Source organism: Salvia miltiorrhiza, chromosome 4 (assembly GCF_028751815.1).
Source record: "Salvia miltiorrhiza cultivar Shanhuang (shh) chromosome 4, IMPLAD_Smil_shh, whole genome shotgun sequence".
In the NCBI taxonomy this organism is placed as follows: Eukaryota; Viridiplantae; Streptophyta; class Magnoliopsida; order Lamiales; family Lamiaceae; genus Salvia; species Salvia miltiorrhiza.
The window spans coordinates 44,823,751-44,847,472 of NC_080390.1; the positions used below are offsets into that span (position 1 = coordinate 44,823,751).

The window sequence follows — 23,722 nt, forward strand, 5'->3', positions numbered from 1 at the left end:
AGTGCTAAGGACTCGTCTATCATCCCTAAACCATTGTATCTTGGCGGCAATTACTGTAGATCCGCAAGCACAGAGCGGAAGTAATTTTGCCTTACGGAGAGAGAATTTATTCTCGCCTCGGTTCTGCATCCTTACATTTATCGTCATTCTATTTTCTACACTACCAAATAACAAAAGATTTCACTAAGTATGGAACAAAAACTGGTGGAAGTATTAGTTCACTCAAATTGAATGAAGGACGAAAACTGACATGTGCTCAGAGTTACTTATGCCACGTCAGCCCTAAAGTCAAAAGTGAAGTCAACATCGAAAGCGTATGAAGCAAAATGAACATTTAATGTTGCAGATTCTACATTTAATGAAGATCTTGCATTTTCAGACGAAAGTATAACATAATTCGAGGATATCACATGAATGTCAACATTTGCCCTATACGGATCTGCAAGCGACTGACAATAATACCTCTCATAGGAATTCAACGTTAAAATTTTGAAGTCAACCGTAATTTGAATATGTTCTCTCCAACGAAACTATTTAGAGATTGGTTTATAAATACCCCGAGGTATTCCAACGAGAAGACCAACTTGGGTCTCCAACATCTTCACTTGCTTGGACAAAGCAAAAAATTGTTGTCTCTATACTGGCCATCTTGTTGCCCATCTACCCCGTCTGCACCAACAACTACTACATCATCTCCTCAAGTGACGCCTTCTTAGGCTTATTAATGGCTTCTCCACTAGAGACCAAAAAACCATGCGACGGTTGCAAGGCATTGTGCGGATTGGCGTAGGAGAAATTTGGATAATTTCTATTGCTAGGATGGTAAGACTCATTTCTCCATTGCTGCCTCGGATATCCTGGCCTGAATTGGTATTGACTCTGATGCACAAAATTGACCTCCTTATACTTTGGTGGCTCTGGCTGATACCACTGGTGTATGCTTGGTGCCGCTATCCGTGCCTTTTTCTCGACCTCATATTGCATTTGAAGAAGTGTGTACCAAAAGATCATCACAGCTCTCCTCATTGATAGTTGCAATCCTCCTTGTTGAGCTCCGATCGTTTGACCATTGATAGTTATTTGAGGTCATCTCCTCTATCACTCTATAAGCCGCTTGGGTATCCCGGTATAGCAGACATTCTCCGGCAGTAGCATTTACCATCCTCTTTGTGAGAATAGTCAAACCATTGTAGAAGTGAATGCTTAGATGTTCCTCTGTGAAACCATGTTAGGGACATCGTCTAAGAAATTCCTGGAATATCTCTCAGGTATCATGGATCGTCTCATCCTTCATCTTAGCAAAGTGTGATATTTCTACTATAATCTTCTGAGCTTTGGCAGGAGAAAAATACTTGGCCAAGAAAACTCTGAATAGCTCATCCCACATAGTGATCAGGGTCCTATCCAGCCCTCTGAACCAATACTTAGCACGATCCCTGAGTGAGAAGCCAAACATTCTCATTCTGATGGCATCGGGAGGCACTCCATTCTGCTTGATAATATCACAGATATCCAAAAACTGCGTCAGATGCGCATGTGGATTTTTAGTTGCAGCTTCGCTAAACTGCTCAGCCTACATCGACTTCAACTCAAAAATATTTGCCTGCACAGCTGGCCCCGGCCCCCATCCACCTCCATGAAATTGACCAACTTGAGGTTGGTACATATGATTAAGTGGTAGAGGTTGTGCACGTTTGTTGGCCTCTGCTAGTTGTCTTTGCATCTGATAAACATGCTTTTTTGTCTCTTGGTGTGTCATATTTGATGTTTAGTTATGAGGATTTTGTGTGTTTGATGGTTTATTGGAGCTTATATTGGTTTATTATCAAGAACTTTTCACTTCCTCGTTGTTCGAATGAATTTTCAAAAATAATGAAGCAGAATTTGGAAGAATTGACTGAAATAGAAGTTGTATTTCATCTCGATAGGAGTTTGTGAGCACAAACGGATCGTAAATCGGAATTCGGACGAGAGAGAACGAGCCAAACCAAAATCGTCGCGCAAAGCTGTCAGGATCCCACGGTCACACCCGCGGCCGCGGGACTAACCGCGGGCATTTTGGCGCCGAACGCGAGCGTGCGCGGCTGCGCCTCGGGCCACGTGTTACCTCAATTTTTGCGCGTTTTTGGAGTTTTTCAGCTAGTTTTCGATCCTACACAATTTTGACCTATATTTTGAGACATATAACATATAAATACTCCCCACAAACATATTGAATGAACTTTATATTTGTGAGGACATTAATGCTAGGAACTTTTGGCAGTTGCATGTTAGAAGTGTGATCCGAGGACGGTAGCCTTGCATGTTCATTTCCTTTGGATCTTGTGATCATGTTCGCTTGAAACAGCAGTAAAAAAAATCAGGAGCAAGAAAACATTAAAAAAAAGTATAAAATAATGCCACAATAATCTCAATTTTGTCAGACTCATATTTCACGTCAATATGTAGATCTTTTAATTAAAAAAAAATACACTAACCGCCTTAGCAGTTAATGACAACAATCAACGACTAATAGCTTATTTAGGTTAAGAATTAAACTTTAGAGCGGAATATATAGTGTTTTAATTTTTTAACCTTTATATTGATGCTTTAATTTAACAAACATGTCCTTAATTTTTTAGAATTTGACGGGCATAGTGTTATTTGATGCTTTAATTTAACAAACACATCTTCAATTTTTAAGTATTCAACAAGTACAGTATTATTAGTTGTTTAAATTTATTTCATTATTTAATAGGTGAAAATGATGTGAAATAACAATAATTGCCTCATTTTCAGAATTTGTATATGTTTCCTCCTCATAATTGTACAATTTTCTTACACGATTACCTTTTAAAAAAAGTGTAAGAACTTTTACAAAAATCTATTCAAATCTATCAACATCCAAAGCTATTATAGGTGCTTCTCTTTAATTTAGATAGATTCATCATATTTTTATAAAAATATATATTTTTAATATACACATTATGAATGTGGGTATTCTACCCTATTAGTAATACATTTACAATTACAAATCCTTTTAGTCGTAAATTAAGGGTAAAATATAATTGTAACAAAAATTTAACTATTTTTATCTTTACAATATCAAAATGAACATTTTAATATATTAACGTAAATATTAAAGTTAATGACAAGAAGCAAAGGACAAGTTGCACTGGTTAAGACTAAAAAATCAATATATATACCCCTCTCTCGCTCTCTCTTTCCCCTTTTTTTGTCCGTCCTGTAAGATTGTATCACATTTTTCATTTTTGTCTGTCCCATAAGAGTGTATCATTTTCATTTTAGGACATGGCCCCACTTTCTCCTTTTAACCACAACCACTCATTTCTGCATAATCCAACAACCAATTTAACCACAATCACTCATTTTCGCTCAACACTTTATCTACCAACTTTTTTCTTAAAACCTGCACCATCCCTTATGTGATACACTCTTACGGGACGGAGGGAGTATGTAATATGCTCCCTCCGTCCCAACTAACTTGATCAATGTATTTTTTAGGTCATTCCAATTAAATTGATCAATTTCCTTATATGGAATAAATATAGATAAGAAAACATCCAAACATAATATTGGCGAGAAAGAAATAGATGAAACTACTTGCTTGAACTAAGAGAGTGTGTGTGTACATGTGTGTGTGTGTTTTTTTTTCAAAGAGATCTGTCAGATAGCAGCCCGGCCATCCAAACCGAATCGAGGTCTAGCCAAGAACGATCATTTGAAGGACCATCGGCTTGAGTCATCGCAGCCGATGGTAGCTGATAATTACGCCCTGACCGGGCAGGCCATGGTTCATCTTCCAGACAAGGTTCTTGTCTTAGAAATCAAGGATACAGAGGTACAACTCTATAGAACAGATCCTATTCGAGTAAGATCGCTAGGAGAGTGTGTGTGTATTGCATATATATAATGTATGAATTTCATATTAATAAATTGTTAGAGTTGAATGACGGACAAAGGGGTAGAATAAGTGGGCCCAACCCAATTGGATGTAGGATTTAATGATTAACATTTCTTTATTTTTTATCTAATTTTTTCTATATAAGGAAATGACTCAAGATAATTGGAACGACTCAAAGAGGAAAACGACTCAAGCTAGTTAGGATGGGGGGGAGTAATATTATTAAATGAGATTAAATTAATTAAAAAGGAAAAAACTAAAAAAACCCTTGAAAGCACATAAAAGCAGACTAAGGGTCGGGCCTCATTAAAACCTTGCTACGGAAAACCCAGTGGGAAAAACCATTAACAAGGAAAAAGAGTACCCGTCTAAAAACACTCAAAAAAACAACAACAAACCACACAACGACAAAGGGTGGATGCATCTGTAGGAGCTCCGGCCTGACCATCGCCCCTAAGTGCATCCGGAACCCATTGCCGCCCACAACAACAACCGACAAAATAAACCCAAAAGGAAAGCAGAAACACCAGGAAAAGGGGCTAAACAACCCACCACCAATTCTACAATGACAGTCCAATTGGTGGCAAAAACTCTCAAGGCCGATGGTTTAATCCAACGCCAGGATGGGGGGAGTAATAAATATCACAATATATAGTATTAATATAAAAAAAATTAAAAAATTATTCTTTCCATGATTAATATAAAATTAAAGATAGATTTTTAATTAGTGTAGCTATGGTAAAATCATATACATTTTTAATGTATATTTAATAAACTAATATATTGTTATAGTATTTTTGGGATCTGATTATTCTTCTTTTAGTAGAAAGTTGAAGCGAAATCATAAATATATTTTTTAACGTAGCGATGAAGGATGAAATCAGGTAGAATTTTTATATGAATCCAATAACTGATATATTAATGTAGGATTTTAAATATATATATATATATATATATATATATAAATTAATATATTCTTTTAAGTATAGAGCAATATAGAAGATGAAATCGGATAGAATTTTAATATATATCTAATCAATCCATATATATATATATATATATTCTTCTAAATATATATTTATTGGATAGAGATATTTATTCATGAGTCTTATCAAATAGCTACAAATATATATCAAATAGATTTACTTTAATATCTAATGAATTAATATATTCTTATAATGTTTTTCATTTACAAAATTTCCCTTAAAATAAAATATATAATAAGGATGTAATAGGCAATTTATATTTTTGCGCCAATTGCACTTTTGTATATAGGTAAGAAGAAAACTAACCTGAAACAAAATTTGAGAAAGAAATAATAAATGGGATAGAGTTGCTACTGAATCGGAAGAAGAGAGCCAAAGCGTATAATTAAATATTAGGACAAAAAATAAAAAGCATTATTCCAGTTGGGATTAATGCATGGAAAACTATAATACATGAATGAAAAGAATAAATGAGAAGTAGAGAAAAAAAAATAATAATAATTCTAAAGCTATGGCTCTGTAGATCCTATATGCACACGAGTTTTTGTATAGAGTGCTAATTGTGAGGTTGAGGCGGGGCTTCGAGGCGAATGTAATCATAGAGCACACCGGTGAATGGGTTAGCGCCTCTTGCCTGCCTCAGATATATTGTGTTTCTTCCTTCCACCAATTCAGATCCCCAAATACTCACACTGTACAGTCTGTACAGACCATGAATGCCGTGCCTTGCAATCGCATTGTCTCTCCCAATCCTCCCCGTCGAGAACTGAGGCCCACGCCCATTAATCTGGTTGTTGATCCATACCTCTATTTCTGCAAAACTCGAAGATGCCAATGCTAGCCGAAGCGTGTAACTTCCTCTCCTCATCACATTTCTTGCGTTGAACACAATTTGCCATGTGGTTGGTACATACTCTTTCTGCACATGCCTGCAAAAATACACTCCCATTAATTAATTATGTATTTCCCATAAATACAAAATTAAATGAGGTAGCTACTATGTATATATACCTGTTTACATGCGCGAAAAACCAGTCTCTACGATAGTCGCTGACTCCGACGGTGTAAACCAGATCATGATGAGGATACAGATCAGTGTATCTGTTCCACAGGCCATATTGCCTGTACTTTTCTGTGTGGTTGATGAATAATTTGTTTACTAGATTAGGGTTTGGATCGGGAATGTAGAACTCAGCTGCAGTACGATCGGGGATCCCGATTTCCCACAGCGTTGGACCGTTTCTTGGAGGACTGTACACAACATCGCCCATTCCAACTTCATTTCCTGCAACCATACATACACATATATATATAATATAAGTCTCCTTCTCCAAAGTGAGCAGCGCAACCAATGATATGTGTCTGGATGCAAAAAAACAGACCTGCTCGGATTGTAATGTCGGCCTGGTGTTTGTAGTCTCCGATGACTCCCGGCACCCATGCGTACAAGTTGTACGTGCCTTCTCTAACACCTCTGATACTGAAGTAGCCCCTCTCATCTGTTTTTATCCAAAATTGATAGCCCTGACAAATCAAACAGGATTTTAGCCCTATCTTTTACTTGTAACTAGCTTAACAAATGTGTAGGTTACCTTGGCGTCCTCTTGCCAAGATCCAACATTTCCAGGTGGAGCCAATCCCACATATGCTGATTTCGCTGCTGCGGTTGCTCTGTCGTGTACCAACAGTCGGCCCGTGATTGCACCGCGTTGATTGGCATCGGGGAAATCTTGTGACAGTGGGAAATCATATGGCCATTTCTTGGTCTCTTGTGCTGTCTGATGTGTAGAGAACAAAAAAAAAAACTGTAATTACATGAAGATTAATGTTTGATGTGTGAATGTTGGAGTTGCAAGGAAAAGGGACCTGTCTCTTGGCATCCTCCCAAATGGCAGTGGGGTTATTGTTGGGATCCGAGTTGAGGTACATGAAAACAGGGCCAAACACCTTCTTCCACCGCTCTCCATTGCGCAATCTAACTCCATAGTTGATTCCAGCATAATGCGCACTGAAAAACGTCTGTCCATGAAAAAACCAATCTGCATCATTAGTCCATGACTACATATTTTGCTGATATAAGTTAATCATAGTTAGTAGACTGACAGCTAAGGAAGTCGTGCCGGCATGTGATGTGAGGTCTTGTTTGATAGGGCCGCCGCCTCGGAATTCATCACCGGGCATCACCACCCAGAATCCGATGCGCGGATTATCGGAGCTGATCCAGCCGTGCACGTGGTTATCCTTGTTGTCGCACGAGTACTGATACTTGTCATCCACCTGATTCATTCACCATAATTACAACTTGTAGGTATCATAAAATTTAATCCATGTTTATTTCGTCTTCATATATATATTTATTTATACCTCTCCTCTCAGTCTTGGATTGCTAGGATGTGTTATCAGAACAGCTTCCTTGTAATCAAGCTTATCCCCCACTTTTCTGTCCCTCTCTGATGGCATGATCCTCTGCTTGTTGTCCGATATTACCATGTAATGAAACCTAATATATACCACAAATTAACCATCACTAACTATAAAAGGAAATATATATATATAGTAGTAATGGCATGTAAGTAACTATATATGATCCTTACATGTCTTGGTGAAGCTTGAAGGCGATTCTTGCTTCGTCTATGTTGAGATCAGGCCATCCTTCCATATGCTCAAAAATCGCGTACGAGTAGAAACCAGAAGATCCACGCAACAGAATATACCTTTTATCGATATTGAGAGGCACTTCTCTGTCAAGGGAGCGATGCCATGTCTTTGTGAATGAAACCTCAACCTGATCATCGCTTTCTGCTATAACTCTCAAGCTTGTACATTGGAGCCTGCACACAACCATGGCCATTTCAATTTTAATTACTAAACGAATATATACAAAACATGTTCAAGTATCTGATAATATACGTGTCGAAATGGCTGCCATTACGATCTGGCCTACTCCACACAATGTCCCAATATCTGCATTGCAAAAACTCAGTCAGTCAAATAGCAAAGAGCTAATTCATGAAATATTTCATGGATTTCGACATCTGTAGTACTCACCCTCTTCGCCCTTCTCTGTTGCGATACTCAAGAATATTGCTAACCCCTTTGTATCCGAGGCTTGTGATCAACCCGGCCGGATTCATTAGTGTTAGTCTAACAATGCCGTTGTCTATCTCCACCTGCCCAAAATTAATCTCATATTCTTACAATTTCATCGTGCAGGCCTTATATAGTTGATGATTATATATATGTTTTAATTCATTTGATAAGATATATAATTAAAGTGTAAAATTTATTTAAAGACTTACATGGGTGTCCGTTACATGGAGCTTGACTGGAGGTGACTTTTCTTGATTACTCAGTGGAACTAATCTGCAGAGATAATTAATTTAATTGGTTATATTATAGACAACACGAAAACATTTAACAAAAATATTAGATTAAGTTATAGGTAGGTGCGCGCGCTTTTTGACATTTGTGGGACTAGAGTATAAATTTAGCATTGACAATAAATTCAAAGGTGGCAGGTTTCAGTTAGGATTAGTTATGAAACGAAGAAGAAGAAGAAAAAAAAAAAAGAGTGGTATGGTTGGACGCCTACTTTATATCTTGACTGCAACTGCACAAATTAATATGAGTTCATCATTACCTAATATAAGCTAAAGTAAATCTAGTACTATATTCTTTCATATATTTCTACATCCAACGAGACCACGCATATATAAAGTAAAAATATTTATACTTTTCGAGCTCGAAAACAAAAAATTCCATATTGACAAACTTAAATTGACTACCAAGGAAGAAAAGATAAATATATTAATTTTCGATCAAATCAGGGACGGAGCCAGGGGGGGGCTAGGGGGGCTAGAGCCCCCTCCCAAATTTTGAGTTTTTTTTTTTTTTTTTTTAATTTTAAAATATATATAGATATATGTTTATACCTATTATAAAATAATTTTGTTTTATAAAAGAGTATTTGGTTATTATATTATCTCATATATATACTTAATTTAAGAATAATTCCGTTATTTAAAACTATATAATTTATGAAATATTGTTTGTTATTATTACTATTATACTTGTCTTTTAATAAAAAATGCCTAATATGTATGAAATGCTAAAAAAAATTATAATGTATTGAAACTAATTTGTAATATATAGAAAATATATAATCTATGAACATGTTGTTTGTTATTATTATTATTATGCTTGCCTTTTAATAAAAAATGTCTTAAATATACGGAATGTCCAAAAAAAGTTTTGTGATATATTGAAACTATATAATCTATGAAAATATTGTTCGTTATTATTAGTATTATGCTCGTATTTTAATAAAAAAAATACCTTAAATATACAGAATGCCCAAAAAAAATTTCTCGGGGGCTACCGCCCCCGAACCCCCGTACAGTTTCAGCCCCCCCGAAATTAATTCCTGGCTCCGTCACTGGATCAAATTACATATTTTCTCTCCGCATAAAGACCGTAGTTTATGTTAGTGCTGATGGTTCAGAAAATCAAAAGAATGGAGTGGATTTCAGATATAGATTAAATTACAGACAAAAACAAAAGCAAACCTGACTGCATGGATCTTAGCAAGAAGGAAGAAGAAACATAGTATTATTAGAGGCCATGGTGGAACTGGAAGCGATCGTGCCATTCTCTGCATCAAAAAGCTACAGCAAAATCATATATCGAATGAATTGAAGTTGTAGGCAGACGTCCCTTTTGCATGTTGTTTAACACAGACAAGAAAACCATGAAATTTACACCAAAAAACGTTATCGTGTTCGATGACATACAAAACCAGTTATATACGTAATAACATATGCAGAAAAATATAACGCCAACCACGAAAAAAGTTTTGAAGAATTAACCAGAAAAAGAAAAAGAACACGTACCGTGGAAAGAAACAAGTTATTGATCTGAAACTTGTGCGTGAATTCGATTGCTTCAACTTAATTTGCTGTCTTAATTAGCCAAGTTGATTGTATGGAGCAGTTGATTCTTTTGGGACAGTATGAAAAGGAATCAACAATATTGCAACGATTTTATAAAGATTTTACGAATCCGAGTTACTACTATTATGACGAAAATTAATTGAGTCCTATAAGGTTTAAGTTTTCCAAATATAGCGGCTCTATATTTATAAACAAAATCTATAGGTAGTGATGTGGTAAACGAAATCTCATTAAGACTTGACTTCTATTGCATTAGGTATTTAGGTATAGTTCGGAGTTGAAAGTGTTTTCATATGTATTGTAGTACAATACTATATCTATATGTAGTAGAATTTTAGCAGAAAAACAACTTGTTATCGTTTTCTTTTTCTTTTTACCTCCAAATAGATATATATTGACGATATATATCACATTTTATATATAAATAATATATAAAAGTATTAAAATTAAAATAATATAAATACATAATAATATGTATTGTATCATGTGATGTGATCACGACTACGACATGAATTCTCGATTATTTTTTGAAAATTTAAATACATAATAATTATTTTAATCCTATTTCTGGTAGACCGTAGACATCTGAGCTTGGTTGTCTGCTGTGGAAGAAAAATTGAAGACTAATTTGTGAAACGTATTCTGGAAGCCCATTAATCGAATTTTCTTTACTATATAGGTGAGTTGGGCGGAATTTTGGCAGACAAGGAAACTAAAATTCAACAATTCAGGATGTATGTTAAACGTTCATAGATTAATTCTCGGTGAACTAAGAATATTATCTTTTACAAGCATCTAAATATATCGTTTCATTTTATTACTCTTTTTAAAAAATAAATATTTTGTATAAATTTTAATATGATTTTGTAGATGATTAATTAGTTTTATATATATATATTAAAAATTATAATTTCAAATATGACTTTTTATTTATATTTGTGTATGAAAACATTTATTTATTTATTACAACGTATAATACTCTATAATAATAATGTATAACACTAATTTTTATTATCAATTATAATTTAAAATTATTTAATAGCTATAATTCTGTCGAAATTTTATATTTTAAAATTTCTATGTTTATTGAGTATTTGATGTGAATTAGTATTTTATTTTATTTTTAAAATATATTTTGCATTTAATTATTTATATTTTGATTCTATTTAATGTTTATATTTATTTATTTAAATATGTCGTTTAATTTCGATACTTGTCGTACATCACACGAACGTACGCTAGTATAAGTTATAAATATGTACAAGTTATTTCATATGAAACGTATAGCTTTCTAAGGTTACTGTTGAGTATTTGATACTCAAGTTTGGTTATTGTCATTATGTAGACAAATTTGCTAGTGTTGCTCTCAAAATATCTGACAGTGTTGATACTTCGACTGGTACTGTTCATTACGGGAGTACTGTTCATTACGGGTTTTCAGCTATATATTGGTTTGTTGAAGTATATCTCGTGAGTCTTACATATACTTGCTTCCTGAGTCCAGAGCATGCACATCTCCTTGATTATTTGAAGATAAGGAGTTATCTACAAGAGTCCTTGGTTCATCACATCTCTTCTAGGGTTTGCATCTGCCTACATCTATAAAAGGCTGAAGAGATCGTCACATATGAAGGTGGCTGCTGCGTTTTTTTTACTCTACTTCAGTTCATATAGAGTGTTTTGTTGAGTGCTGAGTTTATTCTGTTCATGTGAGAATAAACTATTTCATTACTTTGTGTATTTCGTTCTAGCAAGGTAGTGGGTGTGTGATTCGTTCTGTTGAATCTCTACCAGCCTGTTGGTGAAGATTAGTTTGTGGGTGTTGGTGGTGAGTGAGGTTCATTCACACTTAGAGAGTTGATCGTTGTTCTTCTCTCAATTATTCATCGTTGTGAGGGTTTGGGAAGATATTGAGGCTAGAAGGCTAGAGAGTCTGTCGCATAAGTCCTGTAAATATCTTATCTTCACTAGTGGATAATTTACCCTGGGCGTGGCCCCCCAGACGTAGGTTGTTTAACCGAACTGGGTGAACAACTCTTGTGTTCAGTATTGTTACTTTCGTTGATACTTTGTGTTGCACGTTTGCTGCTTTTTGTGTGTGCGATATATGCAATTAATTGGATAGGTAACTTTTCAATTGGCATCAGAGCGGGTCACCCAAGTTATCGGTGTTGATCTTGGTGTTTTTCGCAATCTATCCCGTTGTCGCGCTCGATGGCCTCGCAGAAAGAAGGTGGGTCAATTGTCAGGCCACCATTACTGGATGGAACAAATTATGTGTACTGGAAGCATCGAATGGCCTCATTCATTCGAGCGGTGGATGAAAACTCATGGACTTCTGTTGAAGAGGGCTGGACTTCTCATGTGGATGATGAAGGAAAAGAGAAGCCTAGAACCAAGTGGACGACCAAAGAATTGGCTGCATCGAATGCAAATCAAAAGACGTTAAAAATTCTATTCAAAATGTTGTTTCCATGGAGGTATTTACTCTGATCTCTATGTGTGCTACTGCGAAGGAAACTTGGGATGTACTTCAAAACACATACGAAGGAAATTCTAAAGTAAAGAAACAAAGGCTTCAACAACTGACTTCGAGGTTTGAAGAGTTAAAGATGGACGAGCATGAAACTATCACTATGTTTCATGGTAAAATTCTTGCTATTGCAAACGAGAGCTTTTCATTGGGTGAAAGAATACCTGAAGAAAAACTTGTTCGAAAGGTGATGCGTTCCTTACCGGAAAGGTTTGATTATAAAGTCACGGCTATTGATGAAGCGCATGACGTGACTAATATGAAACTTGAAGAGTTGATTGGGTCACTGAGAACGTTTGAGATGAACATAAGGACTGGGAAGAATGATAAAAGAAAGAGCATTGCTCTGGCGGTGGAGTCCAAAAGCTGCAAAACGGAAGTGACGAACTTTGATACAGATGATCTGGTGGAGTCTTTTGCCCTATTTACCAAGAACTTTGGTAAAGCTTTTAATCGATTCAAAAACAAGAAAGGATTTCAGAAGAAGTTCGAGAACTCCAAGTATCAATCTCAGGGAAAGAACGAGCAGACTTCTTCATCATCAAAGGCTGGAATTCAGTGTTATGAATGTCATGGATTTGGTCATATTCAATCCGAATGCGCCAACACCCTAAAGAAACTCAAGGAGCAGAACAAATCCTACAACATGTCTCAAAGTGATGAAGAAACGGATGAAAGCGGAAGTGATTCTGATAAAGATGTTGTAGCACTGAATGTGAAATCTCTGGAAAAGGAAGAAAATACGTGGATCCATTAAAGCTTGAAGAAAATTCAGAGACTGATTCAGTAAATGGTTTGAGTGTTGATGGTACAATGGATGTTCAGGATGCTGTCACTACTCCGGATAGTACAGATGTTGATACTCTAGATTTTTCGATCGAAGATGTTGACGATGATGCTGTGGATCCTAATGAAGAATATCTTGCCAAGAACTATGAGCTTCTGCATCAAAAGTGTATGTATGTTCTGGAAATCAACAGATCTCTTTCCACTCAACTCAAAGAGGTCACAAAAGAAATGGATGAGTTTAAAGGCTTATCAGATAGTCTTCAGAAAGATGTTGTTGCTCTACAACAGATTATGAAGTTGAAAATTAGTGAACTCGAACATCACCAGAAACTAGTTAAGATGATGAATTCTGGAACTGAAAAACTTGATGAAATTCTGGAACAAGGGCAGAATACAGATGATAAAGCTGGTATTGGATTTCACAAGAAACAATGGGTTCCAAAAGATGAGATTTTGAGTACAAACAAAGTTTGTAATCCTACTAAATATGCTCCTCCTGCTCATGTTGCTCATGCCTCGTACAGAATCTTGCCTCCTAAAAGGAACCTTCCATCTAAGTTTGTTCCAGTTTATCATCATTGTCAAAAGCGCGGCCACATTCGACCTCGTTGCAGATTTCTTATAGCTGACAGGAAGGTAAATTTCAAAAACTTGAGAAAGTCCTCCTACAGAAATCACAGAAGTTATGTTGTTCGTACTTCTTCTTGGTCAGGCGCGCAAGATAAATGGTATCTTGATAGTGGATGCTCCAGGCATATGACTGGAAACAAGAGTTTATTGACAAATATCAAGACTGTATCCAGGGAAGGAGTTACTTTGGGCGATGGAGTTCAAAGTAAAGTCATTGGAACAGACGATGAGACTGGTATGACTAGAAAATGGGAAATGAGTGAATGATCTTCGTTTGACGCCTAAAGAGGGACTCTCTGCTGTTTCTTGTGTTTAAGTGGGAGCTTCTTATGCAAAGCTTGTGAATTGAAGGGGAGCAATTATAATGCTTGCTTATGGTGTGATCTTGTTGTTTGTTGATTCTGTTGAGGTTCTGCTGGTGCTTTGGTGTTTTGTCTACATCAATGACAAAGGGGGAGTTTGTTGAGTATTTGATACTCAAGTTTGGTTATTGTCATTATGTAGACAAATTTGCTAGTGTTGCTCTCAAAATATCTGACAGTGTTGATACTTCGACTGGTACTGTTCATTACGGGAGTACTGTTCATTACGGGTTTTCAGCTATATATTGGTTTGTTGAAGTATATCTCGTGAGTCTTACATATACTTGCTTCCTGAGTCCAGAGCATGCACATCTCCTTGATTATTTGAAGATAAGGAGTTATCTACAAGAGTCCTTGGTTCATCACATCTCTTCTAGGGTTTGCATCTGCCTACATCTATAAAAGGCTGAAGAGATCGTCACATATGAAGGTGGCTGCTGCGTTTTTTTTACTCTACTTCAGTTCATATAGAGTGTTTTGTTGAGTGCTGAGTTTATTCTGTTCATGTGAGAATAAACTATTTCATTACTTTGTGTATTTCGTTCTAGCAAGGTAGTGGGTGTGTGATTCGTTCTGTTGAATCTCTACCAGCCTGTTGGTGAAGATTAGTTTGTGGGTGTTGGTGGTGAGTGAGGTTCATTCACACTTAGAGAGTTGATCGTTGTTCTTCTCTCAATTATTCATCGTTGTGAGGGTTTGGGAAGATATTGAGGCTAGAAGGCTAGAGAGTCTGTCGCATAAGTCCTGTAAATATCTTATCTTCACTAGTGGATAATTTACCCTGGGCGTGGCCCCCCAGACGTAGGTTGTTTAACCGAACTGGGTGAACAACTCTTGTGTTCAGTATTGTTACTTTCGTTGATACTTTGTGTTGCACGTTTGCTGCTTTTTCTATGTGCGATATATGCAATTGGATAGGTAACTTTTCAGTTACAACATTTGAGCCGATTGCATCAAGTTAGTTAAAGCATTGCCCTAGATTTGTGATTACGATCTCTTTCGGTAAATATTTAATGACATATTTATATCACCTATCATAAATAATAAAGTGAATTGTTTATTTATCTATTATACATATAGGGCTCGTTTGGTAGGGGTAATTAGAGTGTATAATATGTTTATGACATCATAATATCTTGTTTGGTAAGAAGTAATACGAAAATATTATACGGAAGTACACGATCCTTTATAAATTAAAAACCCCCTGAAAATATTATGCTGATTTGAGGGATTTTGTATATTACCTCCCTAGGTGGTATACGTAATACAAACCATAATTATAACAATTATTAATTTTATATCATCTTAATACATTATACCAAATAACATATTATATTTTACAGATATTTTAATATATATATTCTATCAAAATATTTTTTTTTTAAAAGACATCTCAGTCAAATATATCACACATTATCTCATACCACGAACCAGACCTTATGAATACCTTCCTAGCTATATGATACACACCATTTTTCAGTCATTTATCATGATGGGCATCGCTGACAGATCGTGTTAGCATTTTTCTTTTTCTTTATATTTTTTCTCTTATTTATATCTTATAGATATATATGATTATGTTCATCAAATTTACAAATATATAAAAATAAAAATCTACGTTCCATTTTAATTTCAGAAGGACGAATAAAATTGGTCACTTCACTATATATATGAATAAACATCTATACATTCTATAGCTTTAAAGTGAATAAAATTACTAATCGTGATTTATTTAAAACCATCAGGAAATCAAAGTATATTCATGGAAAAAAAAAACTGTATTAAAAAAAAATACATTAAAAGAACAATTGTAAATTTCAAAAGATAATTTTTTTCATTTTTTTTCTTTTTTTTACTTTGATTCAATTGTACGTTCACCGTTTCACTAATTCGTTACTGGTTCACATTGAGTCAATTGACTTTTTAGAAACTTAATATAACTACATCGGCCAATTGATAGATTTGCAGTTAAACAGAGGGCTTCATGTTTACTTTTACTAGAGTTGGCAAAATGGGCAGGTCGGCCCGCCCGGCCGGCCGGCCCACCGGGCTTGTGGGATTGACCGGGCCGGCTGGCCTGGCCCAAATTCGACCGGGCTTCAATTTTACAAACCCGGTCCAGCCTTGTTCGGACCATCGGGCGGTCGGGCCAAATCCATCCAGTGATACATTTTTTTTATTAAATTCTATTTTTATTTTTATAAAAATTTAAATAGATTAAAAATAATTCAAATGATAATTATAAACAAAATAAAAATATAAATCACACTACATTTAATATGAATAGATTAAATTCAAATAGAACGACAAATAAATAAAAACTTTAAAATAATAGTTCACTAATAATAAATAGAAAATTACAATATCATCAATTCATAAATCGATACTGAAGTCTGCAAATTTGTGAGAAGATTTATAATTATGTGTCCGGCAGGACATGTGTTGCAATGTCCTATTAAGATTAGTTTATGCTTCCAACTAAATTAGGGATACTTTATAGGATGATACTTTTGTCAAGTTTACTATCAAATATTTTTATCCCAATCTTTGCCAATATCCTTCATCCAAACAGTATGCCTGATTTGCATTGATGACTTAATGCATAACATCTCAAGGAGGAATTAATTTAATGATGCATTTTAGGGGAAAAATAAAAGGCAAAATAGATAAAATAATATATCTAAAAATTACAAAATCAAAAAATAAAATTTTAAAAAAAATTAACGAGCGGGCTTTTTAGCCTAAAAACCCCGAGCCTTTTAGCCCCAAAGTCCGATTAGCCCGACAGGCTAACTAGGCGGGCTTTTTAGGCCCAAATTTTTTCGGGCCTCTATTTTATAAAGCCCAACCCAACCAAAAATACGGGCGGGCCGGGCTAAGCTGTCGGGCCAGTTCAATTTTGCCAGCTCTGATTTTTACTAGTGCACTCATTCGTATGCGATGCACGGCGAAATCAAAATTAAATGATATTTTAAATAAATAAATATAAATATTAAACAGAATCACAATATAAATAAATGCAAAATATGGTTTAAAAAAATTATCAATTACTCAATAAAATCCAAACGTAAATTTCAACTATGTATAAAATATAACTATAATTATAGTTATTAGATAATTTTAAATCATTTGATAATGAAAATTAATACATAGTATTCGACTTAATAATAAATAAATATTTTTGACAAAGAGAAAGAAAGTAAAATATTGTAAAATTTTAATAACCTATTCGTTTTAATCATTTTTTTAATACCGTATTAAAGATCTTGTTACGAATTTAAACTTAAGATGCATATTGAATATTTCTTTATTAATCAAATTTGATGATATTTAGAAAAGAATTAAAATTATAAAAAAAAATAGTAAAACAATTGATGGGAGAAGAGAGAAAAAATGGAGGGAAAAAATGAAGGGAGAAAACTCCTCTTTTATACGTTATATAGATTTTCTTTTCTCTTTTTAAACTTTAGGGTGTGTTTTCTTTGGTTGATAAACAAAAAAAATTCCCTTTAAATGTCTAATTTATTTTCCCTCATTTTCGACAAAAAAGATAATTTCATCATTTCTCATTATTTTTTTCACTGTAAAAAGGAATAATATTATCACACCAAAAAAATTGAAGGCCTTACTCTTAGAATGTGATCGGATGCTCTGTGACTTGAAAGAAAATTTGCAAGCTGTGCAGCATCGCATGGCACAAAAGGCTAATAAAAAACAGCGTGAATTAGAGTTTCAGGTGGTGACTTGGTGTGGATTAGACTTCAGCTGTATCGCCAAACTACTGTGGCTCGTCGCCCATCTCTGAAGCTTGCTAAACGATTTTTTGGTCCTTACAAAATTATGGAGCGAATTGGCATGGTGGCCTATCGTGTGGATTTGCCTCTCAGTAGCCGAATTCATCCTGTTTTTCATGTGTCACAGTTAAAGCCATATGTTGGCACAAACACCACTCCAATTGCACCTTTACCTGTTGATTCTATGGGCCTCCCAACTTTGACTCCACTAGTTGTGGCTCCTGTAGGGTGGCAAGCCTGAAGTGTAGATTAATGCTGCTACTTGGAAACCATTAGCTGTTTTTAAATTTTCTTTTCCTCATTCCACCTTGAGGACAAGGTGTTTTCAAGGATGGGGGAGTTGATACGCTCGAGCGCATCAAGGATGGCAATGAAGGAGGAGATGTTGAACACCAAGATGAAGGAATAGCAGAGAGCTATTACCATGCTTGTGCGCTACTGTTAGTTGCATAAGAGTATAATTATCTTCTTGTTTATGTTTTGTTTTTACTTTCGTTGGGCTTGGCCCATTAGAGTTACTATTTTATTTATTTCACCGCCTTACTTTGATAAATGGCGAGAGTCTTGTTATTTTGAGGACTTTATCAGAAAAAAAAAATTAGAAATCAAAAGGAATCTCAAGCGTGATCGATTGAGTTCGGGAGTTTCGCGTTCTCTTCTAACACAATAGTAATACGAGGCGTATTACAACATTTAACTCTTTAAAAGTTATGGTCTTTATCACTTTTATTCAATTTATATTTTCTCCTTAATTTTCGTGTCGAAAAGAAGTGAGTTATGTTTAATGGGACAGATGAAGTAATTTACTAAAGTAATTTGCTATGGTCAGGTTTTGACTCAAAAATAAATGTGGAATTTGTGCTTTTCTTCCTCATATGTCAAATTTAATTAGGCCCATAACCCTATAAACAAATGTAAATTAGAAAGAAATGCAACGTTCTACATGTTCGATATGTACCAAACTGGTGCATAAATCAGTTTTTCCCCATATGGAAAATGATATATGCATATCTTTCGTTTGCAAGAAATATTAGGTTCAAACTTGATCAACTTTGACCGTTAACTAATTATTGTTCCGTTAATTTTCTTTTCCTATTGTCGAATTCTGTATCCGGATTTATGTTAGTTAGATACATGAAATCTGATTAAGAAAATTGAGTCGGCGCCTAATAACTCATGAATTTTCATTGCGTGCAATATTTGGAATAATTAATTCAATTAATGGGTAATGTTTTTTTTTTTTTTGAGGGATTAATGGGTAATGTTATTCTACGCACTTTTGTACGACATATAAATGTCACACAAGTCACCGTTTCAAAACTTATAAAATCAAGCACTCACGTAGACATATGTATCCACACGGACCACACCACATTGAGTGTGGAAAACAACAATCATCTTCAACTATAACTCAAAAGATACGTTGTCTTAATTAGTCTATAATACATTGATTCTTGGTTGATGTTGAACAAATGATATTTCTCCTCATAACATATTACCATCTTAACCATAAAAGATAATTATCAAATTTAAAAAAGTTAGGTACAAAACAATATCCAATACTTTTAAATTATAAAAGCGGATAAAATTCAGATATAGTAACTTCCCAATTCATTAAAGGTGGGCTATGCTCCTAGATAACATACTTATTGAATAATATTAAACTGCAAACCAAAGTACAAGGAACCAAATATTGGTTAGTATGGCAAGACTACACAAGGAACCAAATAAGGGTTAGTAATAGTATCAACTATTCGCTCAAAAAAAAAAAAAAATTAGTACTCCATCAACTATTTCAAAGTACAACGAAGCAAATCTGGGTTGGTAAAGACTAGAGATGGCAGTGGATCCTGGACCCGCTCCAGATCCATGGATCCAGATCCGATTTTACGGATCTGGATCTCAACTTTTTGGATCCGCGGATCTGGATCCGGATCTGGATCTCATTTTCTAAAACGGATTTGGATCTTAAAATTTGAGATCCGGATCCGACCCAGATCCGACCCGCGGATCCGATTTTATTTAAAATATATTATTTATTTTTTATATTTATTTTATTAATAGTATTAGATATATTAAAAATAAAAAATAATAGAAAAAATAGAATAACTATCAAAATTGAAACCCTAGATTTCTAATTCTCTCTAACCTATCATCTCTCGTTCATCTCCAAATCTCCCTCACTCTCCCGCCGCCTCAGTCACTCTCTCTCACTCCCTCGCCCAGCCGCCGCCCGCCGCCCCACCAGTTCGCCCGCCCGCTGCCGGCGAAGGCGAGGACAGCAGCAGCTGCAGCAGACGCGGCACACCGCACACGCCCTTCCTCCTCCAGTTCGCTCGCCGCCCCTTTTTCCCTTCTCGGACCACTCCAGCTCCAGCTCGCCGGCCACCTTCTCGGAGCACTCCAATTCGTCGGCGGTCGGCCTCACCCTGCCAGCCTCCCTCTCAGTTCGCCGGCGAAGGCGGAGTTACAGGTCGGCGACTCCCTCTTTCACACTCTCTCTTTTACTCTCTGCCCAACTCTCTTTCACACTCTCTCTTTTACAGCTCTCTCGACGCACGCACGCACCGGTCGCCGCTGCGCCCGCACCATTTTGATTTTGTTAGATAAATTGTTGATTTCAGCCATTTTTGAGAGATTGAGTTTGTTAGATTCAGTCATTTCAGCCATTAAATTTGTTGATTTCGGCCATTGATTTGGCAGCCATTTTGTTAGATTAGATTATGGTTTTTGATTGAGTTTGTTAGATTCAGCCATTTCAGATTGGATTTATCGAAATTTTATGGTTTTTGAATTGGATTTGGCAGCCATTTTGATTTATCATGTTGACAGATTGGTTTTGGCAGATCCATGGATCTGGACCCGCGGATCTGGCGGATCTGGATCTGGATCCAAAATTTTCAGATCCAGGGATCTGGATCCGAATCTGGATTTCATAGATAAAAACGGATCTGGATCTGGTATTGATGAGATCCGGTCCAGATCCGGTCCGTTGCCATCCCTAGTAAAGACAGTCATAGAAGCCATGGGAATGAAAAGGGACTAATAAGTAAATATCTAATTTCCAGAAAAACAAGTAGGAACAATTCATTTGAAACCCAAGCAATTCTTTCTCACTACATTAATTATCTCACCGCTGTATTTATCAACAGTGTTGCTTCTGAGTAGCCTCAAATTTTGGAAAGCAGATGATCCAGCATTGTGCCTTTCTTTCTCTCACCCTAGATCAACAAGTAACAGAATCCCAAATCTTATGTTCAATCTCTTTCTTCAATACTTAAAAGCCACGAAACAATACCCGAAAAAGTCCAAATCAGATCATAAGTTACTAATCAACATCATTCAGCTGAAAATGAAGTTAGTTGGATCCTCGGAGTAGCACTCTACACCTTCTCATCTCAAATTGTATTTACAATACACTAATTTACACAACTGAGAGCCAGAAAGTATGCAGAGATCATGTAAATGCATATGAAGCAAGAGTGTACAGATCAATACAAGTATCAACAAGGCAAAAGGCGCCTTTCTTAATGCTAGAAGTTCCTAAGCTGCCTCCTCTATGACAAAACACAACTTCAAAACTGCCAGATTTCCTACTAAAAATACATCTTTTAGTACTAATACATAAGTAATTATCATAGTCGTAATAAAAAAACTGCGCAAGCGTGTTCACAAGCATCTATTAATGCACTAATGCAAGCATATGTTAATGCACTAATGCAACTACAAATCCAAGAAAAGACATAAACAACAAGCCACATATATAACAATCCAAGAGAAGACATAAACAACTACCCACGTATATAAGGCATAAAAATTTAAAAGACTGGATAATTCGAATACATATGTTTAATGAAAAATCAAAAGTCAGCTTCTTTCCATTCAATTCAAATCTCTCGAGACACATTACTTGATAGTTTTACTCTTGCCCGGCTTCTTTCCATTCAAATATCATGAGATACATTCCTTGATAGTTATTCCTTGATAGTTTTACTCTTGCGCATTTTCTTCCCCTCACTCTCCATCTTCTTGCTCTTCTTGTTCTCATCATCACTCTTGCGCCTTTTCTTCCCCACACTCTCCGTCTTCTTCTTGCGCATTTTCTTCCCCTCACTCTCCGTCTTCTTGTTCTCATCATCATCACTAATACCCTTCTTCTGCAGAAATTCAGCAACCTCGCTCTCATCCAAATCATCCACATCACTATCCACATCCTCACCAGCATCCATATATCGAACCTCATGAATCCTCCCCTTCTGCTTCTGCTTCTTCTTCCCACTCTTAGCACTGTCATTATCACTAATTTCAGTCACCTCACCTCCCTCTTCCTTTTTGTCCTTCAATCCCTCAATCTTCAACCTGACATCCGGCATGGCCTGGTAAATCGGCAAAGCCACCGAATCAGAGAACTTCAAGTGCAAGCTCCTCACACCATCCCATTTCTTAGGCACCCTCTCAATCACTCCCTTGATGGCGTCCAACACATTATCCACAATCTCATCCTTCTCCATCTCCACCTTACCAACCTTGAGCACGGAACAGGTCCCCGTCCCAATAAACAACAAAGCACTCCCTAAAACCCTCTCCACCTGCAACTTTAAATTCTTTTTTCTCAAATCCATCCCTAAAGGCAGCTTCTTTTTCCTGAAGAACTCCTTCCCTATCAACTTAGGCAACAAATGAACAATCCTCTTATCAACCAAGAACATGTCGTAGCTATTGCAAAGCTTCCTCCTTGCCTCGAAGGGCTTGTAGTTCGCCCTCAGCTTCGACAACTTTATTACTTTTGAAATCGGTATGTTCTGAGATTTAATCAATTTTTTGATTTCATCCGACGGCGGCGTCGTCGTTCGCGGCCGGTCGTCCACGATTAAACATACCTCCGAGTTGACGGCGTCCAAAACGGGGTTCGGAAGTGGGATTCTGTAGGGATTCGTGCGAGGGTTTGATGGGATTTTCTTTAGGGTGAGGTTAAGGTAGAAATAATCATCTTGCGGCAGTAATTGGGGCTTCTCGTTGACGGATTGGGCGGCTTTGTGTTTCAACAGGGCGCTTACGCCCGCCTCTATGGTGGGCTTACTCACCCTTGAAGGTGTGGCGGCGGCGACGTGTTCTGCGTTGGAAGACATTGGTGTGGAGAATTAAGGTAGAAGGAAGAGTAGGGTTTTAGCGAAGTGACGGAGAGCTAAAATAAATTCTAAAGTATTAATACCACCCAAACTAGCTCTAAAAAAAAAAAACCACCCAAACTACAGTATATTAATATTGGGCTCGCCCTTTCATGAAACAAGATATTGGGCTTCGCTAAAAATTCAAAGGCCCAGTTAGCATTTATTGGGCAAATAATTAATCATAAAAACTTATGCATAACATGTTGTACTATGCAACACGGTCGGTCTGTAGTCCGAACCCGGAACCCAGGGCTGGCCTGACCCGGAACCCGCCTGTAATAATAATTAAAAAAAAAACGCACATATATACTATATAAAACGAATGAGTTGAACTACCAAAAATAACATGTAGCTTAGCTAGCTGGTCCAAGGCATGATTTATCAATTATCACCTTCAAGTTGCGCGTTCAATTTTCAATTTTTTGTGATTTTCTCTTTTTTACTTTTTTATTACTGATTTTTTTTTGTCTAGATTATGTTTTCGATTTTGTTTTGTAGACCTCTTTTATTTTAAATTTTTTACTTTATTATTATTGACTTTTAAATTATTTTATTATTATTATTATTATTATTATTATTATTATTATTATTATTATTATTATTA

The 23,722-nt window shown here is 35.9% G+C and overlaps 2 protein-coding genes and 1 non-coding gene across 4 annotated transcripts; all 3 read right to left on the bottom strand.

Moving 5' to 3' along the window:
- Nucleotides 1-3,660: 3,660 nt before the first annotated feature.
- On the bottom strand, nt 3,661-3,881 carry LOC131024013 (small nucleolar RNA U3). Its single transcript, XR_009101609.1, has one exon. It is a non-coding gene; the product is annotated as a small nucleolar RNA U3 (small nucleolar RNA).
- Nucleotides 3,882-5,244: 1,363 nt separating this feature from the next.
- On the bottom strand, nt 5,245-10,103 carry LOC131021959 (probable rhamnogalacturonate lyase B). 2 transcript variants are annotated; one of them, XM_057951296.1, is made up of 13 exons: nt 9,780-10,103; nt 9,456-9,541; nt 8,190-8,253; nt 7,939-8,060; nt 7,801-7,854; nt 7,485-7,721; nt 7,255-7,390; nt 6,994-7,167; nt 6,757-6,909; nt 6,483-6,668; nt 6,273-6,414; nt 5,902-6,175; nt 5,245-5,819 (listed from the first exon to the last, which is right to left on the bottom strand). In XM_057951296.1, the coding sequence occupies exons 2-13, from the start codon at nt 9,536-9,538 to the stop codon at nt 5,447-5,449; spliced, it is 1,998 nt and encodes a 665-aa protein (XP_057807279.1). In that variant the 5' UTR covers nt 9,539-9,541; nt 9,780-10,103; the 3' UTR covers nt 5,245-5,446. The 2 variants fall into 2 exon arrangements, with proteins under 2 accessions (XP_057807279.1, XP_057807278.1); XM_057951295.1 differs by having other exon boundaries at nt 9,456-9,554; nt 9,780-10,010.
- Nucleotides 10,104-21,691: 11,588 nt separating this feature from the next.
- Nucleotides 21,692-23,145, bottom strand: LOC131021960 (uncharacterized). Its single transcript, XM_057951297.1, has one exon. It carries the CDS (start codon nt 23,074-23,076, stop codon nt 21,922-21,924), a length of 1,155 nt encoding a protein of 384 aa, XP_057807280.1. The 5' UTR covers nt 23,077-23,145; the 3' UTR covers nt 21,692-21,921.
- Between the last annotated feature and the right edge of the window lie 577 nt (nt 23,146-23,722).

What these genes read in the sequence shown, in the direction of transcription:
- LOC131021959 (XM_057951295.1), bottom strand. Translation starts at nt 9,547, where the DNA reads ATGCAGAGAATGGCACGATCGCTTCCAGTTCCACCATGGCCTCTAATA. An exon ending in TCCATGTAACGGACACCCAT is followed by an intron (nt 8,061 to 8,189) that starts GTAAGTCTTTAA and finishes AATTTTGGGCAG; the next exon opens with GTGGAGATAGACAACGGCAT. An exon ending in TTTTTCGCGCATGTAAACAG is followed by an intron (nt 5,820 to 5,901) that starts GTATATATACAT and finishes GTATTTTTGCAG; the next exon opens with GCATGTGCAGAAAGAGTATG.
- LOC131021960 (XM_057951297.1), bottom strand. Translation starts at nt 23,076, where the DNA reads ATGTCTTCCAACGCAGAACACGTCGCCGCCGCCACACCTTCAAGGGTG.